The sequence below is a fragment of the Aulonocara stuartgranti genome (assembly GCF_965226115.1).
Source record: "Aulonocara stuartgranti genome assembly, chromosome: 23".
Taxonomy (NCBI): Eukaryota; Metazoa; Chordata; class Actinopteri; order Cichliformes; family Cichlidae; genus Aulonocara; species Aulonocara stuartgranti.
The window spans coordinates 7,417,711-7,438,552 of record NC_138958.1 but is presented as its reverse complement, the minus strand read 5'-3'; the positions used below and the strand labels follow the sequence as shown (position 1 = coordinate 7,438,552).

Below are 20,842 nucleotides of genomic sequence, written 5' to 3'. Positions count from 1 at the left end.
CAAGTGGCAACAGCATGACAGCTTTTCAACATGACAATGATCCCAAACTCATTGGCAATCCAGGAAAAGTATACCTGGATGGAAAAAAACACAATGGACTATTATCAGTCATTGACTGGCCTCCACAAACCCAACGATCTCGACATTATTAAAGCAGAAAACAGCCAAAGACGAGCTTTGAATGCCCTTTAAGAATAAGAAGCCTGGAGAACTATTGCTGAAGACTACTTAAAAAAATTACAAGAAATCTTGCCTAAGAGAGTTCAGGCTTTGTTGATGAATTATAGTGATCATACCAAATATTGTCCGCACTAAATTTTTGCTACTTTCTGTTTACATTTATGTTTGCAGATGTTTCAATAAATCACTCTACCTATTTCCCACTTTCAAAGCAAAGTATAAAGAAATGAAAGGTGACTTTTGCACAGTAGTGCAACTCATAATGAAGCTGCACTAGACAAAATTTGTATGTGGGAGAAAAGAGACTATCATCAACCTACTTAAACAACTCCAGGCTGAGAAAGAACAACTCTTGCCTTTCTAAGCAACATGGTTTTGCCCTATTTGCTAAAAATAAAATGTTGGTGGCAGACATATTCAGAGAAGAGAGAAAGGCACATAAAGTGACAATTTTAAACTGGGAACGAAACACAAAAAATCCTAATAGCACCATAATCATGTCATCCAAAAGTGAAAGATGAACTGATTAACTCTCACTGATATTTAGAGCTGTATAGTAAATACACAAATAGTTTATATAGTTCATACTTGTGGCTTCTCCTGTAATATGCTCAGATTGCATAACTACAAAAAGCATATGAGGAGTTTAAAATAGCTACTCTTTTTGCTAAGATCACATTCAGCCCAACACTCTGCATGCCACACGGCCCAAAAGAGAGTTGGAAAAGCCTTGGGCTATTCAAACCCATTTCCAAAACTCCTGGGACACTAGGTAAACAAAGTAAAAAGAAAATAGAATCATTTGAAAATCAACATCCCACAACCAATTAGGTCAATTGGCAACAAGTCAGCAACAAGACGAGTCTTTGGAGTATAAAAGGAGCCTTCTATGAATAAAGATAGCAAGGTTTTCAACACTCTGTGAAAGACTGCAGGGAACACATTAAGAATTATGGTTTTTAGCATAAAAATGCAAGAAATTAAGAAAAAGATCGAGTTTTAAAAAGTCAGGATCTGTGAAGTCTGTGACATCAAGAGGCTAGACAGTGCCGCTTCAGCCTAAACGGTGCTGCTAGCTCACCAATGTCTTCTTTAGGGAAGACATTGCTTTTTTCAGCAATCCACATTCTGCATATAACACAACAGCACTGCTCTGCATTAAGAGCCTGAGCTATAAATGGGCCCACAGAAAATATGCAGCGTACAAATTACAAAAAAGCACTATTTTCAAATAACAAATTTAGGTTTTAGGTGATTTAAAAACTGCCACATTCTGTTTTTATTACATTTATACAATGTCTAGCACTTTTTTTAATGGCTCATGTCGACAATAACAAAATATTTTAAAAAGCGGTCTTTACTTTTCTATGAGCCTCATTGCTGTAAAACATTCCAAATCTAATTCTGACTCATTAGTAAGCCTCTGGGGTGCTCCTGTCTCATACTGCAGACACAACCTCTGAGACTTGAATGTGTGCATGTTTGAGACAGCGTCTTTAATTACCCAGGTAACACATCCAGATGCTCCATCACTCTGGCAATGGCAGTGATTAAAAGGAGTAAAATATTCATTTCAATCAGACACCCACATGCCACATGTATAATTAATGTGCAGCGGAAGGACGCAGCAACTTTTACACCAGCGACACACATACACACGCTTTTCCATCACCATATTCCCTCTGCACATAACAGCCAGCTGCTGCATTTGTGTGTCTGTCTTTGTCGGGGCGGATCCAAGAAATGGAACCGTGGATGAGCCACTTCGAGCAATACTCCACAGGGAGGTCAAAGGTTAGCCAGACTGCATTCTGGGACATCATTCAGCCACCTACACAGCAGATGTGTTGTGTTGCTCTTTCACTGCCTTTACTCTCTCTGGGAGTGTTTTTGTTGGGAAAACAGCATCTTTAGTTTGCCACTTATCAAGCATTCAGCTTTCTGTGGTGTGGGTGTGCTGCCTTCACTGTTCCTTCTTCTACTTTTCAACAGTTCTGTGTTTATGTCAATACCTCAAAATACCTGTGAGCGGTTTGCAGAGGTCTCAGAAGCTGTCTGATGTCTCTAGTGGGTGGAAGACTATACAAACTCAAAACAATGTGAGACTTAAGGTGAATTTACAGACATAAAGTAGACATTTGATTTTGAACTTAGTTTGTGGAAAAGATCTTATCTGCTCAAGGCTGCGCATGCGAACAGAGAAACCACATCGAACAGGACTTTCCCATGCAGGATTCGTGCTGCATGTTAAAAATTAAACATCTGATTTGCATGTAAATCACCCCAAAAGATTCTCTCTTTCACACACTTGAAATGAAATCTTTTCTTTTCTCCTGTCAATCCCCATGGTTCCAGTTTGTTTTCTATTTCTGTCCTTTCAATCCATCTGACTGCTGTCTCTTTGTTTCCCTTGATTAATCCCTCTGTCAAAGTATTGTTTAGACTCCAGCAGTAGGCTACAATTACTCAGCGCAGTGTGTGTATTGTATCACGCTCATTACAATTACCTCTGGGTGTGAGTGTGTCATCTGTTGCCTGCTCATGTTCCAATTTCTCTGCGAGTGGGGAGGAAGCTGCATCCAGCTGCCACAGTGTGCATGCAACAATATGACCCTGAAATAGATTATCTACATTATAATGAATGGGACCTGTGTATTCAAAAGTCCATAAAAAGGTCAAAATTGCCAAAAGAGACAACTTGTGTTCAGCAGCAGATAGTGAAAAGGCCCATACTCCAAAGCTGTTTAATACACATAATTTACACAAAATTGATCTCGTATTCAAGAAGCTACAACTTGTAGCAGTTGGCAGACATTACAAAAGAGCTGGGATGAGGCTGACTGATGGATATCCTAGTAGCTTCCATTTGATTACAACTGGCTTTGCATAATGTGGTCAATGAGATTTCAAAACTTTACATCTCTCTGATCAGCTGTGAACAGACAGCAAGGATATTCCCCAGGAGCCAAGCATCAATAAGTAAACCGCTGCCGCCACACGCACACTTCAAAAGAAACTCATCTTTCACCCCAGAATCTAATTGGTTGGTGTGACGATGCGAGGCGTTTGATGTTCCCTTACGTAATGTCACACAGGCAGATAATTTTACGCACATCCATATTACATTTCTGTTTGTTTAGCTGTATGCGCCCCTTTGATCGATGTCAATTTATAGATTTTAGAATAAAGGAGAAAAAAAGAAGAGATATCCAAGTTTGAATTTTATTCGCTAGTCACCTGCAAACAGAATACATATCCGCTGAGTTATGAATGTGAAAAAACCAATATGTGCTTTTCATTGGCTTGTTATGGACTGACCACTTACTCTAAAGGAGAAACCAACCCTAATATAGACCTACCCTGTGTTTTACCCTGTAAGAGAAAGCCTCCACAGCAGGTGTAAGACTCCCAACTGTTGTTTTTGGAGGCTAGTTCAGGTTCGGTGCCTAAAAAGCGTGACACAAATGAAATAATTTACCTCCCCACCCAAAAAAAACATAGTAGTATCATTTTTGATTTCACAGTGTAACCAAGTGTACCATTTCGTCTCCGCGCGCACGCACACACACACACACACACATAAAACATTACCAAGATTTGAACCATAACTGCCCTCCCCTCTTCACAGTATGTCTTCTCCCGCAGGCTGTTGTTGTAAATATGAATGTTTTCTCAGTCAACTTGCCTTGTTAAATAAGATTTTACAAAATCCCATGAAAGATTTCTCAAAGCTTGACGGCTGATATTGGCATTCCCGTGCAGTGCGCTGTGTTTTAAAACCCGCAAACAACCCAGCATAAATTTACACCATTAAGTCCCCCGGGCTAGAAAACAGATAAAGTGCTGTGCGTGTGGCATGAGAATGCAGTAGTCATAATGAGAATGTAGATGTCCTCTGGATGCCATGGACGCTGCCTCCAACAAGCACACGTAAGTGCTTACTCTCGTCTGTTGCCGTGTGTCAATGAATAATGCACATATTAATCTGGCAATGTATGGAAGCTAATTAATTCAGTATTTTCCTATTCAAGGTTATCTAATTAATGTGGTATCTTTGTAGTCATTAGGCATGGATAAAATTCTTGATTTATCTTCGTCAGCCTTTTACCTCAATTTTCTACTGATTTATATAATGACCCGCAGTCACTTCCTTTGTAAAACAACCGCCAGCTCCACCCTCGATTGTGGTGGTATCTGCAGTCTCTGCAATGGTGGGTGAGAATTTAACCCTTTTAGCACCTACACACTCAGGTGCATTTTTTTTTTCAATTTAATAGACAATAAGAGAAAGGTTGCTAGCTGCAGTTCATACTCCACTATAGTCAGTCAAGTTTATCCAAGGAAGTTGGTGATGATTTAACACCCCTGTCAGCTGGTGCTCTGCAATACGTGCTGGGATCCCTCCTCTGCAGCAGTAGCAGTGGCACGGGCTGCCATAACTCTCTCTGGAATTGCAGCTGGGACCGGGCCTTTGCTTAAATGATCTGCATCTGGGGAAGAAGGAAGTGCAGTTTGGGCAATGAATGCTGCAGGCAGTCTTGTGGGGACTGAGGTGGGGCTGTGGGTCAACACAGGTTTGTCTCCCCTCTCTGGCCCTTCACTCCCTGGTGTTTTTCAGCAACACACGGACGCTCTTGGAGAAAACATCACGAGGATCAGTAGCAGGCAGAGCAGGACAGACGCATCTTTCCCTCAGCTCCAGAGCCTGAACAGATATAAAGCAAAAGGACAGACACACAAACACTTTAAGCAAAACAAAACAAGATTAACCAGGGCTGGTGAAAACTCTATGTACAAACTAAAATGCTAGCTTACGTGCAGGCACATTAAACGTAATTCATGCAAAGTCACATTTATAGTTACCATCTGACACCTTTCAAACAGTCATGTGCCCTCCTGCTTGTCAAAAGCTCAAACGCTACAGCAGAGTCACATTTTTAAAGCCTCCTTTGGACTTAAGTTTTGTCTTAGTTTTTCTAAATCTGACAAGTGGAGGATCTGACTTGAGCGACTTTTAAATTATGCCCTAAAGCATACCTGTTTTAATGTCTACTTTACTCTTAATGGGATCTTAATTAACTGAACGAACCTCGTGCTATGCTAAATCAGTCTTAAAACTAGCAATTAAGAGCAAAAACTCATGAGGAAAGTGTTTACTGAGGAGTAGCATCGTTTCCTCATAGACTTCTTTTCACAAACAGATGTACTGCCCACTACTGGCCATTTGAAAGAATGCAGTTTTGATGCACTTCTGCACTGACTTGGAAGCTACGTCCATCTTTTATATACATTCTATGGTTTTATAGAGAAACAGAAAATTATAAAGTGTCTCTGAGTAAAAGACATGGAAGCAGCTATTGTAGGCCAACATTAGCATGAAAGAGCCATGTAACTAGCTTGGCTAAAATGGTTATGGTTAAAAATATTCCAGTATGTGACAGAGCTAATGGAAACTTCAATCACACCCCGGCCGATAAATATATTCTCTCCGTCTGTCTCACACACCTACGCACATCCCAAGTCATTAATCTCTCACTTAGCACCACCTACAAGACTGAGCACATACGTGTACTTCCCACTCAACAGGCTCTCCCTCTCATGTTACCGGTGGACTTGATGTGCTGTGCTTAAGGATGATGAGCGCGCTCGTGGAGGTGGAGTGCCCCCACAAGAGTCGGGTTAGGTAGCTTGAGGCTGTCACCCTTTGCAAGGTTAAAAACATCACATTATGCATCGCTTTCACCAGACTGAGCTCGGCTGTTAACTGACTCATACATGCTGCTATGCTGGATCGAACAGTTAAGCATTGGAGGTACCAGAAACCGAGTCTTCTCAGCACCACACACACAAAGCAGGGCAATTAATCCCCAAACAACAGTCTTCATCACTTCACTGCCTGTGGCTACAGCCTGGTCTCGACAACAACTGCTGCTAGAGGTCAATCTACCTCACAGGGATACGACCGGGTGCACGAGCACATACACAGAACATGCACATATTCAATGACATAGGCACCTGATGGACAATTAGTGGTTTACCCATCTGTTCGTCTTTGTGCTTGGAGCATCTGACAGTGCTCCAACAGTCCAAATAACAGTCAAGGTTAACCTCACTGCTGTCTAATACATAGATTATTAATCCACCTTTCTGCTAACACTTACACGCACAGAAAAAGTTGTGAGGACTGTGGATGCTGACAGTCCTCACAACTGAAACTGCTGTCTTAACTGGTTGTTGATTTCCTTATAGACTTAAGATACCATTGATTGGCTGGTCACACTGCCAACACTGAGCTGCTAATGTGGGGCTGTTTTCTTTCAGGCACTCAACTCAAATCCTTCAAGACATTCAGCTAAGCAGACATCCAGGCCCTGGCACAGCAAAATGTTTTTGCTGTCTTCCTAAAACCCCACGTTTCTCCTTCCTTTCTGCCCTCCTCTCCATGTCTGCAGGTGGATTTATATCTCTCCAGACGCTTCATTAGTTCCATTAAGAATCTTTCCAACAGCTCCTAAAGCTACACTGTTTCTCCTGAAAAACAGAAAGGAGTAGGGCTGTGTCCCCACACAGGCCTCACAGATTTCTTCACTTCAAAGTTGGGACAAGCATATGACTAAGAACCGACACAACAGTTTAGGGGGAAACAATCTAAGGAAAAAATACTGCGTGTGTCTATACCTCTGGTATGAGACGGTCCAGCTGAGCGACTCTGTTCCTGTGCGATGGGTGTGTGGACAGCCATTCAGGCAAGGTGGGCTCTCCTGATAGTTGGTCTCTGAGTTCCATCTGCTGCCAGAATACAGGTCCTGCTCGCACATCGGCACATGCCTGTAAATAATACACACACCTCAGAAACACACACAAGAAGTGGCATCCCACTGTTTTGTTCTGAGATAAAACTCTTCACTTTAGTTTCCTTTGACAACAGTGCCCCCTAGTGTCCCGTGGACAGATTGTATGATTGGGGAACATTAGAGGAAACTGAATGAGGTTAAAATAAAGAACAGTTTATAAAAAGTAAAAACATTTTAAAATTATTCCTGAATTTTTCTTTCAATCTCAAGCTCCAAAAAGCTGGATTTAACACTTTTCCTCGAGTCATTAGCCTGGTTGCATGTTTTTAACCCTAAAAATATCATCGGAGTGAATGCAACCAACGAAAAAACACAGGTGAAAACACAAAAGAAGGCACCGCTTGAGCCAGATAAATGGTGACCAAATTGGTGACAGTGATACCTTAGCAGCCAATTGCAATCCGACTTGATCTGCCTCAGCCTCCAGTTTCCGACTGAAAGGGCGTTGAAACAGCAGCTAGAAAAGAAAAAAGCAGATTTCTGTGTAGGTGTGTAAAAACTACAAGATTATTGTACATTTTTATCTTCCAGTCATTTTTTTAAACTGCTGTAACTTTAATACTTCATATACATTTTCAGATAATGAATATTAATTCCTCACCTCTCTAAGCTTGCCCTGTACCCAGTGTCCCAGCATTGACAGGCTGTCGTGAGGACACATGGCCCAGATGGCTATCAGGAGAACAACAGACAGGAGCTCCAGGACATGCGACATACTGGCCTGTTCTGCCTGTGGAGGCAGTGAGGGAAGGAAAAGAAAAGGAAGGAAGGAGGATAAAAGAGAAAAATATAAGAACAGAAAAATAGAGGTAAAAAGTTTTGGGGAGGTGATTGAGGCTGCTGAAACATATTGATTGTTCCCATCTATTTTAGTGGAACATTTACGCTGTAACAGATTTAGAGGTTTTAACAGCCAATCCAATAGAGCACACCTACTGGGTAATACCAAGCCCATCGATGCTCATTCCCTTCATCTAATTAAAATCTCCTTCAAGCATTTCCTCTGAGGACGTTTAAAGTCTTGAAATACCCACAACTTCATTAGACACTTTTTTAGAACAAGAAGAATGGGCTTTAAAGCTGGAGAGAGAGAAAAAGACAGCCATCTGCGGAGAATTAATAAAGCACAGCAGTGCCTGAGGTCACTTTGGTCATCACAGCACCGGCAGGATTAGTGACTGTTTGGATGTGATTGTCACCGAGTCTTTTATCAACGGCTGATGCAACAAGACTGCAACAGATGCCACTTCAGCTGATATGATACTTCCGAGACAGAGCAGAAGTGATGAATAGTCAGGAGATCTCAGTGTATAATGCAGTATATTCTGCACCTGTAGGGGGTCCACATGCATATTTTACAGTGCTGTGTGGAACCTCCAAGACTGTGCCAAGGGCTAATAAATGACTAAAGTTTGTTCTTGAGCAATATTTGCACTTTAAGTGTTTTCAGTGACTCATTCACTGCAACATCTGCTGCTGATCAGCTAAGCCTATTAGATGTCAGCATACTGCACAGGTCTTTGTGCACTGCAGCACTTCAGCCTCAGAAGCTAAACAGGTGTGAGGTTTGCTGCATTCAACTGAGTGCTTGTCTGTTACGGAAGAGTGTGCACTCAATGCATGAGAGAAAACATACAATCAAGGAATTTGTTTCTGTTAATAATACCAGTGGCAGGCGTAATTCTTTGCCTATTGTATAACTCCACTTATAATAAATAGTTCCAACTAGGGCTGGGCCATATTATACCGTTCACGGTAATACCGGTATAATGTTATGCAACGATAGGAAAATGAAATATCGCGATAGAATATGAGTAAAACGCGCGTGCGTAGTGGCTTTGTTTTCATACGCACATGGCCGATTGTTGAGTGAAACAAATGAACCAGAATTGGTTTGTAAAAATGGTGCAACTTCAGTGATGTGGAACTGGTTTGGTGTTTGTCCGTCAGATACATGACAAAGCACATTTTTTTGCAGAACATGCAAGCGGCCGTCGTTATTGTCGGACTAAGATGCTCTTAAATCTGGGAGTAATCTGGGTCCTAAACTCCATATTCTTCAGGTCAAACGAACACTGCAGCATCACTGAGAATTAAAAACTGTCTAAATTCTTTCATCTTTAATAAAACGATCAGCATTGCTGCTTTACCAGGTGTAACTATGAAGTTTAACTTCCAGGCATCCATGAAAACAAAATTTATTACATTTAACGGAGTTAGAAGTTAGCAGGAAGCTAGCGGAAGTTAGCTCGCTAGTTTCGCTAGCATGTTCTGACTGAGAGACTGAGAGATTTCTGAAAAAAATCAAACGTACAGCTCTGCTATCACTTCCAACATAAATGAAGACAGGAAACTAAACAGCAGTGACGTTTATAGGGTTACTGAAGTTGGGCTAGCTGGTATTTAATGATGTGCTACGTGATCGCTAGCAACACAGCTATGTTAGCATAATATAAACAGTGAAGCTGGAGGACGAACACTAACACTTTTCCACTTAAAAAGGTTAACGTTAAGGTTTCTGACAGTTAGAGACAAATGCAATCGCATGGCAGGATGCTGTAAACGGACCAAACTTCAGTCAGAAGAACAACTGAGATAATCCATCCACAATACGAGGTCAGTCATTAATATACTGCAACAACATGGGAACAGAGCAGCTGCCAGAGAATTCAACATTAATGAATCAATGGTACAGAAGTGGAGGAAGCAAGAAGAATGAGTTTAATAAAGTTTGATTTATCTGACTGCTTTGTTTCGCTTAATGTGCCTTATAATCCTGTGCACCTTATGGTCCGAAAAATACGTACTGCACACTGCAGTTTAATGTTGCAAAGCACCTCTTTTTAACTTCAGTGGATATTATACATGGTTATGCTCAGGATATGTCAGCCCATTTCTACTGGAAATGCCTTTTGGTTAAACTTTCAGCAAGGCATTTGCATTTGCACTGTTACATTTTTATAAAGCTTTAATGTACATAAAAACCAGCTTCTTGTTTAAGTGAAAATAAATGGAAGGTTGTCTTTTTGCGCTAGTAATGTTGTGGAGTTGTATTTTGTCTCGCATCAATTATATCGTCAGTTATATCGTTATCGCAAATTTTCAAATATATATCGTGATAAATATTTTTGGCCATATCGCCCTGCTCTAGTTCCAACATCATTTTAACAATCAAAATAAATGCTTTTTAAGGTCCATTTAGGACTTCAAGAAATAAGAATTAAGATCCAATAATGTCAAAATTATGCACTATTTTTAGGCTTTTATACACAAGCCATTTTCAACAATTCAACAATCCATACAACCCAGTACTTCACATTATATTCTTTCCCACACATACCAGGCTTAAACAAACCATTTCCAAAGTTAATACCTTCAGCAGATATTGGGGAAATATGAAATATTTTAAGGTCTTATTTTTCTTGAATTCAATTTCAGAGTTTAAGACTTTTTAATGATCCAGAGAAACCCTGTATTAATTGTAAAAAATAAACCTATTCACTCTCAAGGTCAAGTCTTAAGGTAAATTTATGATGTGGAGTACAAACTATGCTATAACAGCAAACAGTCCGTGGAGGGTTATGTACTTACAGCGTGTCCCAGTAAGGCATGAGCCATCTCGTGTCCCAGTATAATAGTGAGCTGGTGAACATCTGCAATGGCTTCCAGCATTCCAGTAAACATGAAGACATTTCCATTCTACTCAAAGAATGGGAAATAACTTTTTAATCTTTGTAGGTGTGTAAACACTAGATTGCACCTTATAATAGTAAAATTTTTAGTGTTCAGCTTGTCTTTACTTACCGGTAGTACAAAGGCATTAACGCTGGGACTTTGCACCACATGGACAGTCCAGCTGATGTCATTCACTTCAGGGATGTCCTTGTTCCTTTGTGCCAGGTGCTGCACCACCCACTTCACCACCTGGTGACGAGGGTCAGTGACTGGAACAAGCAGCTCTGCATACTCCTCCATGTACTGAAACACAGAGATGACAACAAATATTTAAGGAAGAATTTCATTAAAAATGACATTTTTTCCATTTAACTATTCACCTTCTTACTTGTTGACTCAATAAATCTTCTTAGAAATGTTTGTGGAATGGATATTTGTGATTTTCTCACAATGTCACATGCAACACAACGTCTCTCACCGCATCTGAAGTCAGAGCTGCCATCTCCATGTAGTTCTCTTTACTGAACACAAGAAGGCGGGTCCGTCCTGTCAGGGGGGACTCGTCAAGGTGCGTTAGGAGGAAGAGGGCTACAATCATAATAGCGACACCTGCACCCCCTGCTATTTGCCAGCGCTTCTGCCATGCATATTTGCGCACCAGCTGCTGCCGTTTGTCTGGTAAGGCCACCCACCACTTCCTTATGCTCCTGTACAAAAAGAGGGGCTTTAGTGCTGCTGTAAATCCTTATGTAGCTCAGGCAGTACATTTAACACCTTATTCCAACAATTAGAACTAAATTAATTATCTGAAGCATGTTTAAAAAAAAATGCTCGGAGAAAAAGCCTGATGAAAGATTAGCAACCAAAGTTTCCCATAATAATGTAAGATAATAATGCAGAACAATAACCTCTTTTCTTTCCAGAGAAGCCTAACCTCAAATAAAGTGCCAAAACGTGCATAAATTCGGCAGGTAAATTTTGTAGTACTGCTCAAAGGCCAAAAAAAATGCCTGCTCTCTATTCTGTTGGAGGCAGGGAGGGGGAGACAAAATAATGTCTGCTATGTCTGCTAAATGATACCATCACAGTCACTCGGTTTCATGGATTACTTTGTACCAGTTAATTAAAACATAAAGCATGGAAACAATTTAGACAGTAATTTATTTGTTCTTATTTAAATCCAATAATTAAAACAGTTGATAAAACAATTAGGAGCGTGTTCATTATTTAATTAAACATTAAGTGTTGTTAAATGATATTATGCCTTAAAGCAAAAAGGATGCTCAATTTATCATCTGTATTAAGAGCTTTTCTATTGACACACCTTATTAAAGTCTTGCTTTTTATTTACATTCCAAATTTAAAATGTTACATCTATTTGAATTTGTAGACCATTATAGACTATAGTGTCGTATTTATACTGATTAACCACTTCAGTCTATACTTTTTAGGGGGGGTGACACATTGGTTGTGATTTTGCCCCTGTACACCACCACACTTTACTTAATATTATTTAAAAGATTAAGTTATGTTTGAAGTGCAAACTTTCAACTTTAATTCAAGTTGTTTAACAAAAGTCTTCCATTAGCTGTTTACAGCCAATTTTATCCAAGTTCCTTATTGTCAGAAGCACAAAAATAGGTAGACGACATTAAAGTGTAAAATTAAAAGATGCATTCAAAAGTGGAAATACAGCAGATTTTCAAAAAGGTGTAGACCACTGGTTACAGAGATCTGTCAAACATCGTGGAGGCAATGTTATGGCACGGCAGGTATAGCTGCCAAAAAATTACTAATTAGAGTTTACTGATGATGTGGCCACAGATAGAACTAGCACATCTGGGGTCTAGAGGGCTATACTCTCAGCCAAAGAAGGATTTTCATCCAAGCTTCATTGGATTCACAATATTCTGCCAGCCTTTTATCGGAGACTACAGCCAAGGAGCATCACAATCAGCCAGCATGGTAGCACAGTGGTTAGCCCAACTGCCTTACAGCAAGAAGCTCCTGGGTTTGAATCCACCATATGACTTGGGTCTTTCTCTCTGTACTCCAGCTCCTAACCCCAGTCTAAAGACATGCAGTTAGTGGGGTAAGGTTCATTGGAGATTACTTGGTGATGAAAAAGTCTGTGGTGTATTGGCCTGCCTCCTTGTCCCCAAATTGGACAAGGAGCTACATAACAAAATAATTGATACTGTGTAAAATTATTATTCAGAAGAGGGGGCCATGTATAAAAATGCCTGTAATTTCTAAATATTTATTGCAATTCTTTTCTGAAACCCCTTAAATAAAAGCTCAAAGACTGCATTTGAACCCTTAAATTTTTTACAATCCACTGTGGTGGTGTTCAAAGCACAAACTACAAAAACTGTGTCTATCCAAAAGCTTGTGGACCTTCCTGCAAACACTATGTTTTTCCTACCTGCCCAGTATTATAGCCATAATCTTTTGCAGAGGTTTGATTATCATCCAAATGAGGGGAGCAGGCAGGGCCCTCAGGCGGGCAGAAGTGTGGAAGTAGTGTCCACATGGGGTCAGGACAGGACCACAGGGAAGAGGAGCAGTGGCTTTGGAGTAAATCTGATAACTCGTTGTCCGTCCAGTCAAAGAAGCTCTCAAGCGTACAGATGTGCTTATGGTATTTCGCCAACTGCTCTGAGGGTAAACAGCTCGTGTGCATACCCGGAGGTTCCCGATAAGATGCGACGAAAGCAAACTGAAGTGACAGCTCCTGAAAAGACTTCCGCAAAGTAGAGCCATGTTTTAATTTAATTTGATTTTTTAATGATACAATTTTTTTTAATTTATACGAGGACTGACCAAAAACAGTCAACGCAATGCGGTTATCTCATCCTAAAGGTCAAAATAAATCCGGTAGTGACACCTGGGGAGCTGCTCTCAGCTGTCAATGTCATCGCTAGAAGTGAAATTTACGTACACGTAAATTTGGTTATTGGGGGGAGCCGCGGAACTCTGAAATGCCTTCACCAGTCCAAAAGTTGGTTTTTAACACCATTACACGCTGAGCTGAAACACATTAATGCCCGGTGAGCCAAAAGGACGCGCTTTAAAATTACAAACTAGCGTTAACTGTAGTTTCTGGAACGCGCGCTCCTCCCAAATGATTCCACCTAGAAACAGCCCCGTTACGAACGTTCCGCACACACAGCTCAAAGTTATATTATAAACGAGCTAAGCGTTATATTATAGAGCTGGAAGTTAACTGAATATATTTACATGTTAAGTGTGTGTCTTTTTTTTTTTTTTTTTTTTAAATCATACCCAGGCTACTGCTTTTAATCCACCATAGTTTGGAGGCAAATATTCTACTTTGTACTCAAGCACATTTATTTTCATGTTTTACTATTTAACTTTTTTTGCAGTTAAAATAACACACATCAACTAATAAATTATCCTATTTTATTGTAGAGGTTCCCAAATCGTGTGCCAGATTAATGCCATAACTACCAATCTCAATAACTGTCAAACTTCAGACATGAACACAAGTGTGTGAAAACCGCTGATTATGTTAACCAGTTGTGTATATAAAGTATTTTTAACATTAGCTCCGGCTTCAACATTAAAGTGAAATAAACCACTGATTGATCAATGATCAATCAATGTTCGATTGCTTCATGGGATTACTTTGGCATCATGAGCACTTTCACTTTTGGTATTTTCAGTTTATTTTGATCCTAATTTTAACATAAATGGGAACTGGAATGCGGGTTTTTCACTTAAGGGTATTTTTACACTTTAGTGTAACTATCCATCCATTTTCTTCTGCTAATCCAACTTAGAGTCACAGGTGGGGGCTACATCCTATCCCAGCTGCCATAGCATGAGAGCCAGTGTACACCCTGGACAGTCCATCATACACATACAACTAGTTTAGAATCACCAGTTAACCTAACCGTACTACTGCCTGTCTGATTATCTGATTTATCAAGAGCCCCTTTGAATGTCTTGGCCACCACATGTTCTAAAAACATAGTACTGTCCCCTTGGACAGTAAACCTTAGTGAGGAGTAAATGACAAAACTTTAAACATAAATCATTAAAATATATATTCATGTGTTGCACTGAACATTCATAAAAAGACCTGAAATATAAAAATAGATTTTTATTTTGATGTCAAAAAGAAATCTGTTAAACTGAGAAAAAACGTTCATGATAACTTCACTGACAAAAACTATCTCACACACACCCAGTAATGAATGCCACAATGTATTCACAAAAGGTGTCATTCACTATTAAGTATGCTGCTGTATGGTTATTCACAGTAAATAGTCATGTTCGGTCGACAATACAGAGCCTAAATGCAACACGGTGCTGCCAGTAGTCTCAGATTCTTCTTGGTCCTTCTCTTCCTCTGGGCTGATCGGCTGATCAAAAGTTAGTTCGCCCGAGTCCACCAGCTTGGATGAGATATTTAAAGGTTCTCCTTCTTCAGAATCAGGCAACTGCTGCTTGGAAATAAAGTCAGATTTGAAAAGGGCCTGGATCTGGGTGAGAAAGGAGTCTCCCACCTCATCTGGGAGGGGTTCCAAGTATCTCGCCAGTGATGCCAGCATCTACATGATGAAGGTCGTGTAGTTAGGCACACATTAAAACTGTAAAAGCAGCTCAAAGTCACTCCATAGAGTCACTGAAATTTGCAAACTGGGAGGACTGATGGTCGAACTGACCTTCTCCAAACATGTGAGATGGGAGTCTCTCCGAAATAGTCTGTCCATCTGCACACTCCTGACCAGCCATGGCAAAAATGAAAAATAAAATGCTTAGACACACCACCCAAAACAATTTCAATAAAATTTAGGATCAGCTTTAGGGCACCAGTTCAAGATTACACAATACAGTCTTGTGTCTCACTCACCCTGGTGCTTGAGAATATTTGTGGATGATCCACTGAGCCCTCCTCATCGTCTGCTCCCAGTCCGGGATGTCTTGTGATGACAGGAAGTCGAATCTGTACGGCAGCTCTGGGGAGGAACAGAGGCTGAGAGACTGAGCCAGAGGATAAAGTGTGTTACTGCGTACACAAAATCACTGACCTACATTGTCAGCTTGATTTCAAAGCCTCTTGATCTTAACTGTTTTGAAGTTTGAGTCGTGTGTGTGTGTGTGTGTGTGTGTGTGTGTGTGTGTGTGTGTGTGTGTGTGTGTGTTAGACTTACTCTGGGGGCCTGAAGGCTCCTGGTTCTCTTTTACCAATAGGCAGGTAGTCTGGGAGTGGGGGGAAGCATTAGCTGGGTCATATGGGCTCACTATCATCCCAATAAACGGGGCTCCACCACGTGAAAAATAACTCTGAAAGATTAAAAATAAATAAATAATAATACCAGAAGTGAAAATAAAACCAGAAGTTCACAAGTAACTCATGTGCAAACTTATTTCATTCAGTCAGTTTTACCTGGAATTGGTGCTGCGTGTTTATGTCTCGCAATGAAGGGTTAGGGTGGAAGGAGGGATGCGAGTGGTACCAGCCCACTACACTGAATCCCAGGGATGACAGCACATCACAGGCCTGTGTCTGAGACACTGGATCCATCTCACACTGCAGACCTGTGCTCACACTGTTACATGGCTCTGCTGCACAGATCTAAACACAGATTTATTAATCACAAAATATAGTTTTCTGAATATAATGTGATTAGAGTTTTATCCTGTTTGTCACATTGGTTCAGACTTCTTGACCTACCTTCAATACTTTTGCTTCTTCATTAAAAGTTCCACCTAGCAGACCAATGACTTCCCCCCTTGACACATGTGCATGCTGATTACAGAAAAGTTATCTGTCAGTATAGGTAAAATCTGTTGTACATATATGAAAAAAACGAATCAGCTTGTGACTGTGTGTATAACATACCATATCCATGATGAGAAGAGTCTCAGCACAGACTATAACCTGGAATGGTTCCTAGGGTGATCAGTAAAGAACAGCTTAGAATAAATGATGACTACTTTGGAGAAAGGATCCTCTTAGTTTATGCAACAAAAAATGAAGAAAATATAATCTTATTAGATATAAGGTATATCTAATAATCCAGTCACCTACTCCTTATCCAACATAGGCTGGGCTGAAGTATATTACAGCTGACATAGGGCAATGAGCACCCTGGAGAGTCTGCCAGTCCCTCACAGGGCCAACAACAGACACACTGACATCACACTGAATTTAGCTTTGCCCACCTAACCTGGGATGTGTGCTTTCAATTGGAGCAAAGGCACCATTAGAAGTCCTGTGGTGGTATTCATGTGGATGTAATTTTGACATGTACCACCCATTAACTGCAGATTAAGCATTCCCCATCCCCATGAAAATGGCTCTCCCTCATTAGTCTACCCCAGCTGGACTAATTACACTGAAAAATCTCCTGAAGAATTTCTCAAGAAACAAATAGTCTAGTATCCATTCTGTATCTGGAAGATGCAACAGAACAAACCTGATCAATAGAGGCCACGCAATTAGAGACACATCCATGATTTTTCCGGGTTTTTTTTTTTTAAAGTGGTGTGGTTAGTCAGTGTATCGGTGAAAAATCTTGATAAGAATGATCACTGACCTTTATATCCTCTTCAAAATATCTGCAGGGAATCAGCTGGAAGGGGTCAAAAGAGCTGGTGGATAGAGTGGGATTATAAACATCCACATCATAAACCTCCTTGTGCTTATAATTTGGTACATTTTGCATCAGTCCACTGTGCTCACCCTCGGTATCTGGACATCTTGTAAGGTTTAGGCTGCTTCTTCATCTCCTCTCTCCGCAGAGCTAATTCTTCTGCACTTAGATGCTGATAAAGAAAAAACACAGAATCAGTAAACATATTAGTAAGAATGTAAATCGTAATTTGATTAAAAGTTGTTGTGCAGTGTCCATACCTCATATGTCTGTCCCTCCAAGTCTTTAGCATCACACCAGTTCCCCCAAATGTCCCGCACACGCCGCTTCCTGGTTCGCTACAACCAGTCAGAAGTTACAAGTCAAGTTCTGGCATGCTTAAAATTTAAATGCTTCCAGTGTCAGAGTCTATTGCTTTATGGGTACCGACCATGCTCTGCAGCCTCTGGGCGAGCTGATAGGCCTCCAGTACATCTTTGCCTTCCTTATGCTTGGAGCGGTCCATCACCTTTGGACGATTGTACACAGCTTGCTCTACAAAAAGGAAGTCAGAGCTTTAACATCAAAAAGAAGATAAAAATTCATAAATCAGAAGACTCAGAGAAATAGACTTACCGCAGTTGAAGTTGATTGCTCCAATGAGTTCCAGATAGGTGTGTATTCTCCCAATGCAGTTGACATCTCCACAGTTCTTTAGACCAGGGCGGACCGATGTCTTGTTTAGGTACTTGGGCTTGCTCTTCAGCCTAGTGGACAAAAACAGTAATAACCACTTTCTGTGCAAAGTTGTGTAAACAAAGTTATCGAACATGTAAACTTAGTTTACCATTGATCCAGGATATAGTTTCTAATCTTCAGATATCTTTCAGGGGTTTTTGATGGTCGCCCCTCAAAGAACTCTGGGATAGCCTGCTTCTCATCCTCGGTGATGGTCTCTGTGTCCATCTCTATTTCTTGTTCGGGGGCCTTCAGCTCCTCCTCTTCATCATCTTCATTCTCCTCCTCCTCCTGGTCATTGTATGGTCTATCATTTAGATTCTTCTCAATCTTGTCTGAAGAATCTAGGACATCATAATGTGTGTCATTAATTTTTCCTATGACAGTGAGGTAAATACACAAAGCACAGTAAGTGTGAAGTACCCATTCCATCACTGTAAGCTTCTTCCAGTTGAGCAATGCCTGTTGAGAACATCTGCTTTGAGTCTGCGTGAGGCGGTGTCTGACAGCTTTGTGGAAATACCGATGCCATCTTGTTGACCTTCTCATCTCGCTCTGTTACTCCAGGATCTTCTGAGCAACCAGGGAAAGATGAGGGTTGAAGACTTTGCGGAGAAAGAGAGGTGTGGCTCGGTTTTTCCTTCGTCTCATGGATGCTCTCTACCCCACTCAGACTTACATGTTCTTCTGTGGGGCTTTGACTCCCAGAATCTGTTTTCTCCTCAGGCCCACAGAAATCACTGCTGAGGACTGCCTGTGGTTTATTGCCTTCTTCGTCATCACTCAAGTCGTCAGTGATGTCTACATCCTCATCCTCATCGTCAGAAAGCTTCTCTATGCGGACAGCGTTGGCAAGAGTAGACACTTGACTGGAGGTGGGCTGAGGAGGTTGTAGGTGTATTATGGGAGCTACAGAGGGAGCCGCAGGACCAGGATCTGATTTTGCCTGAAAAATGTGTACACAAAAGTTTGTTTATTCTTGATTTTTATTTTCCAACATACCATTGCTAAGGACTCCTTCTGGTTGCATAGAGCGTATGTAGTTCGACTAAATTGCAGGTTTATATCTGCAGATGACTACAACTAAGCTTACATAACAGAAACCTGTCTTGTGCTGTTAGTATAATCCAGGTGGACTGTCTTACCTTATGTTTAAAATACTGCCTGGCGTAACTCTTAACCTGAAGAACGGTACGGCTTTCCATAAGCTTAGCAATCTTAGTCCACCTTCGACCAAACCGAGCCTGTAGAACAACACACCTCGGCAACTTGGACAATACACACAATCTGACTCACTTAAAACAATTATTAAATCCATCAAAGGCTGACCTTCCCAAACAGAAATTACATTTCAGACACAAAAGTTAACTTGCAGTGTAAGCATACCAGGCCTTCCTCAAACAGTTCTTTCTCCTGTTGGGACCATCGAGAGGATGAACCAGCAGACGAAGCTATGTTCTTGGCCGGAGACCTGTCCACACACAGACAAGTTCATGAATAGCAAGGAAATGAGGAATCAGTGTACTGCGCTCATCATCAAGGCTGATGGAAGAAATTACTCACTTTTTCACTTTGTTTTTTTTGTGAGGATCACTGTGCCAAATGTGGTCAGGAATCTCCTTACCTGTCAGGTAATATCTTCGATTATAGTTGAGGACAACTGATTTCATAACCAGCAACAAAATTAGTATTTAAACTATGTAATCAACACAATATAAGGAGCTTCAGCTACTGGTTGAAACTAGGTTGAGATGTTTTGGGTTACTCCTGCACTAACAGGACAAGTGAACATAAAATAATATAACATATTCCCCCACTGTAATTCCATTTACTGTAAGGTCAAGCGTTACATTTTTTTCTTTTAATTTGTCATCTGTCCGTATGTTTACATTAGCCACAGCATGGGGCAGTTATTAGGTAATCCGAAGCTTTCCCAGCTACGTCCTGTGATTCCTGTAGTTAACCTCAATGCATCACTATGCAGTGCGTTTAAGGTCAGTAAAAGGATACTGTTCCTCTAGCAGCATCCTCTCTATCACCTCTCTGTTCTCCGGGCTGATGGAGCTGTCCAGCTCCCAGGGCTGTACAAAGGAGAGACGGAGAGTCAACACGAGCACCCACAGCCAGAAAAACAACGGAGCTTGACGAAGTCATACCAGTATCCAGGCGCTGCTCTTCCCTGTAGGCTGCATGAACTGCTCCTGCACCAAACCTCCTCCGTCCATCTCCCTAAAACAGCGAGGAAAGAAGCTGTGATCAGCAGAGCAGATGCCTCCAGAGCTAATCCCAGCTGCTGTTATCCTGCGCCAACATCCGGGTCACCGCTAACTCGCGTAGACCACAGCACAGAAGCCCACCAAACAGCACAGCCATCAATTAATCCAAATAAACAGGCGTCATTACCCAATATTGTTATCAAAGTCGTCTCCTTCGATGTCAACATCCACCTCGTCCTCCATGTTACTCGATAAACGTAAACAGCAGAGAGAAAACAGAGAACGCGCACTGGAGGAGAACAGAGGCCAGTGTGACTCACAGCGACACCCTGTGGCTGGATGTCGTTTAATATGTTTAAAGTTGCTTTACTGCCACCTTCTGGTTTAAATTCACCTTAAAGTGGGTTTATTATGCTTTTTTATATTGGACGCTTATTAAAAACAAAAACAAAAAACGTTGCTATCCTTAAGTTCAGGCTTCAGAGTTCTCTAATTGCTCTTATTTTTCTCTTGGATCTATATGATGTCAGAGACATATTACAGGATATCATGAGCACAACAGTCCCAACTACCC

The 20,842-nt window shown here is 40.9% G+C and overlaps 2 protein-coding genes across 2 annotated transcripts; both read right to left on the bottom strand.

Annotated features, from left to right (window-relative positions):
• Window positions 1–3,383: 3,383 nt before the first annotated feature.
• oma1 (OMA1 zinc metallopeptidase) lies at window positions 3,384–13,838 on the bottom strand. The gene is given in 9 exon segments (XM_082522804.1): window positions 3,384–4,780; window positions 4,782–4,885; window positions 6,859–7,008; window positions 7,417–7,491; window positions 7,636–7,764; window positions 10,626–10,733; window positions 10,839–11,012; window positions 11,188–11,416; window positions 13,135–13,838. Coding segments are annotated over 9 exon segments (1,539 nt in total). The 5' UTR covers window positions 13,473–13,838; the 3' UTR covers window positions 3,384–4,548.
• A 982-nt stretch (window positions 13,839–14,820) lies between these two features.
• Window positions 14,821–20,578, bottom strand: mysm1 (Myb-like, SWIRM and MPN domains 1). Its single transcript, XM_082525544.1, has 20 exons — window positions 20,456–20,578; window positions 20,209–20,281; window positions 20,063–20,133; window positions 19,616–19,690; window positions 19,439–19,523; window positions 19,198–19,296; window positions 18,476–18,998; window positions 18,162–18,396; window positions 17,951–18,081; window positions 17,766–17,869; window positions 17,596–17,673; window positions 17,425–17,507; window positions 17,279–17,333; window positions 16,582–16,632; window positions 16,414–16,488; window positions 16,126–16,314; window positions 15,890–16,022; window positions 15,589–15,694; window positions 15,401–15,458; window positions 14,821–15,286 (listed from the first exon to the last, which is right to left on the bottom strand). Exons 1-20 carry the CDS (start codon window positions 20,509–20,511, stop codon window positions 14,990–14,992), a joined length of 2,577 nt encoding a protein of 858 aa, XP_082381670.1. The 5' UTR covers window positions 20,512–20,578; the 3' UTR covers window positions 14,821–14,989.
• Window positions 20,579–20,842: the final 264 nt, after the last annotated feature.

What these genes read in the sequence shown, in the direction of transcription:
- mysm1 (XM_082525544.1), bottom strand. Translation starts at nt 20,511, where the DNA reads ATGGAGGACGAGGTGGATGTTGACATCGAAGGAGACGACTTTGATAAC. An exon ending in GACTTTGATAACAATATTGG is followed by an intron (nt 20,282 to 20,455) that starts GTAATGACGCCT and finishes TCGCTGTTTTAG; the next exon opens with GGAGATGGACGGAGGAGGTT. An exon ending in AGCAATCAACTTCAACTGCG is followed by an intron (nt 17,870 to 17,950) that starts GTAAGTCTATTT and finishes TCCTTTTTGTAG; the next exon opens with AGCAAGCTGTGTACAATCGT.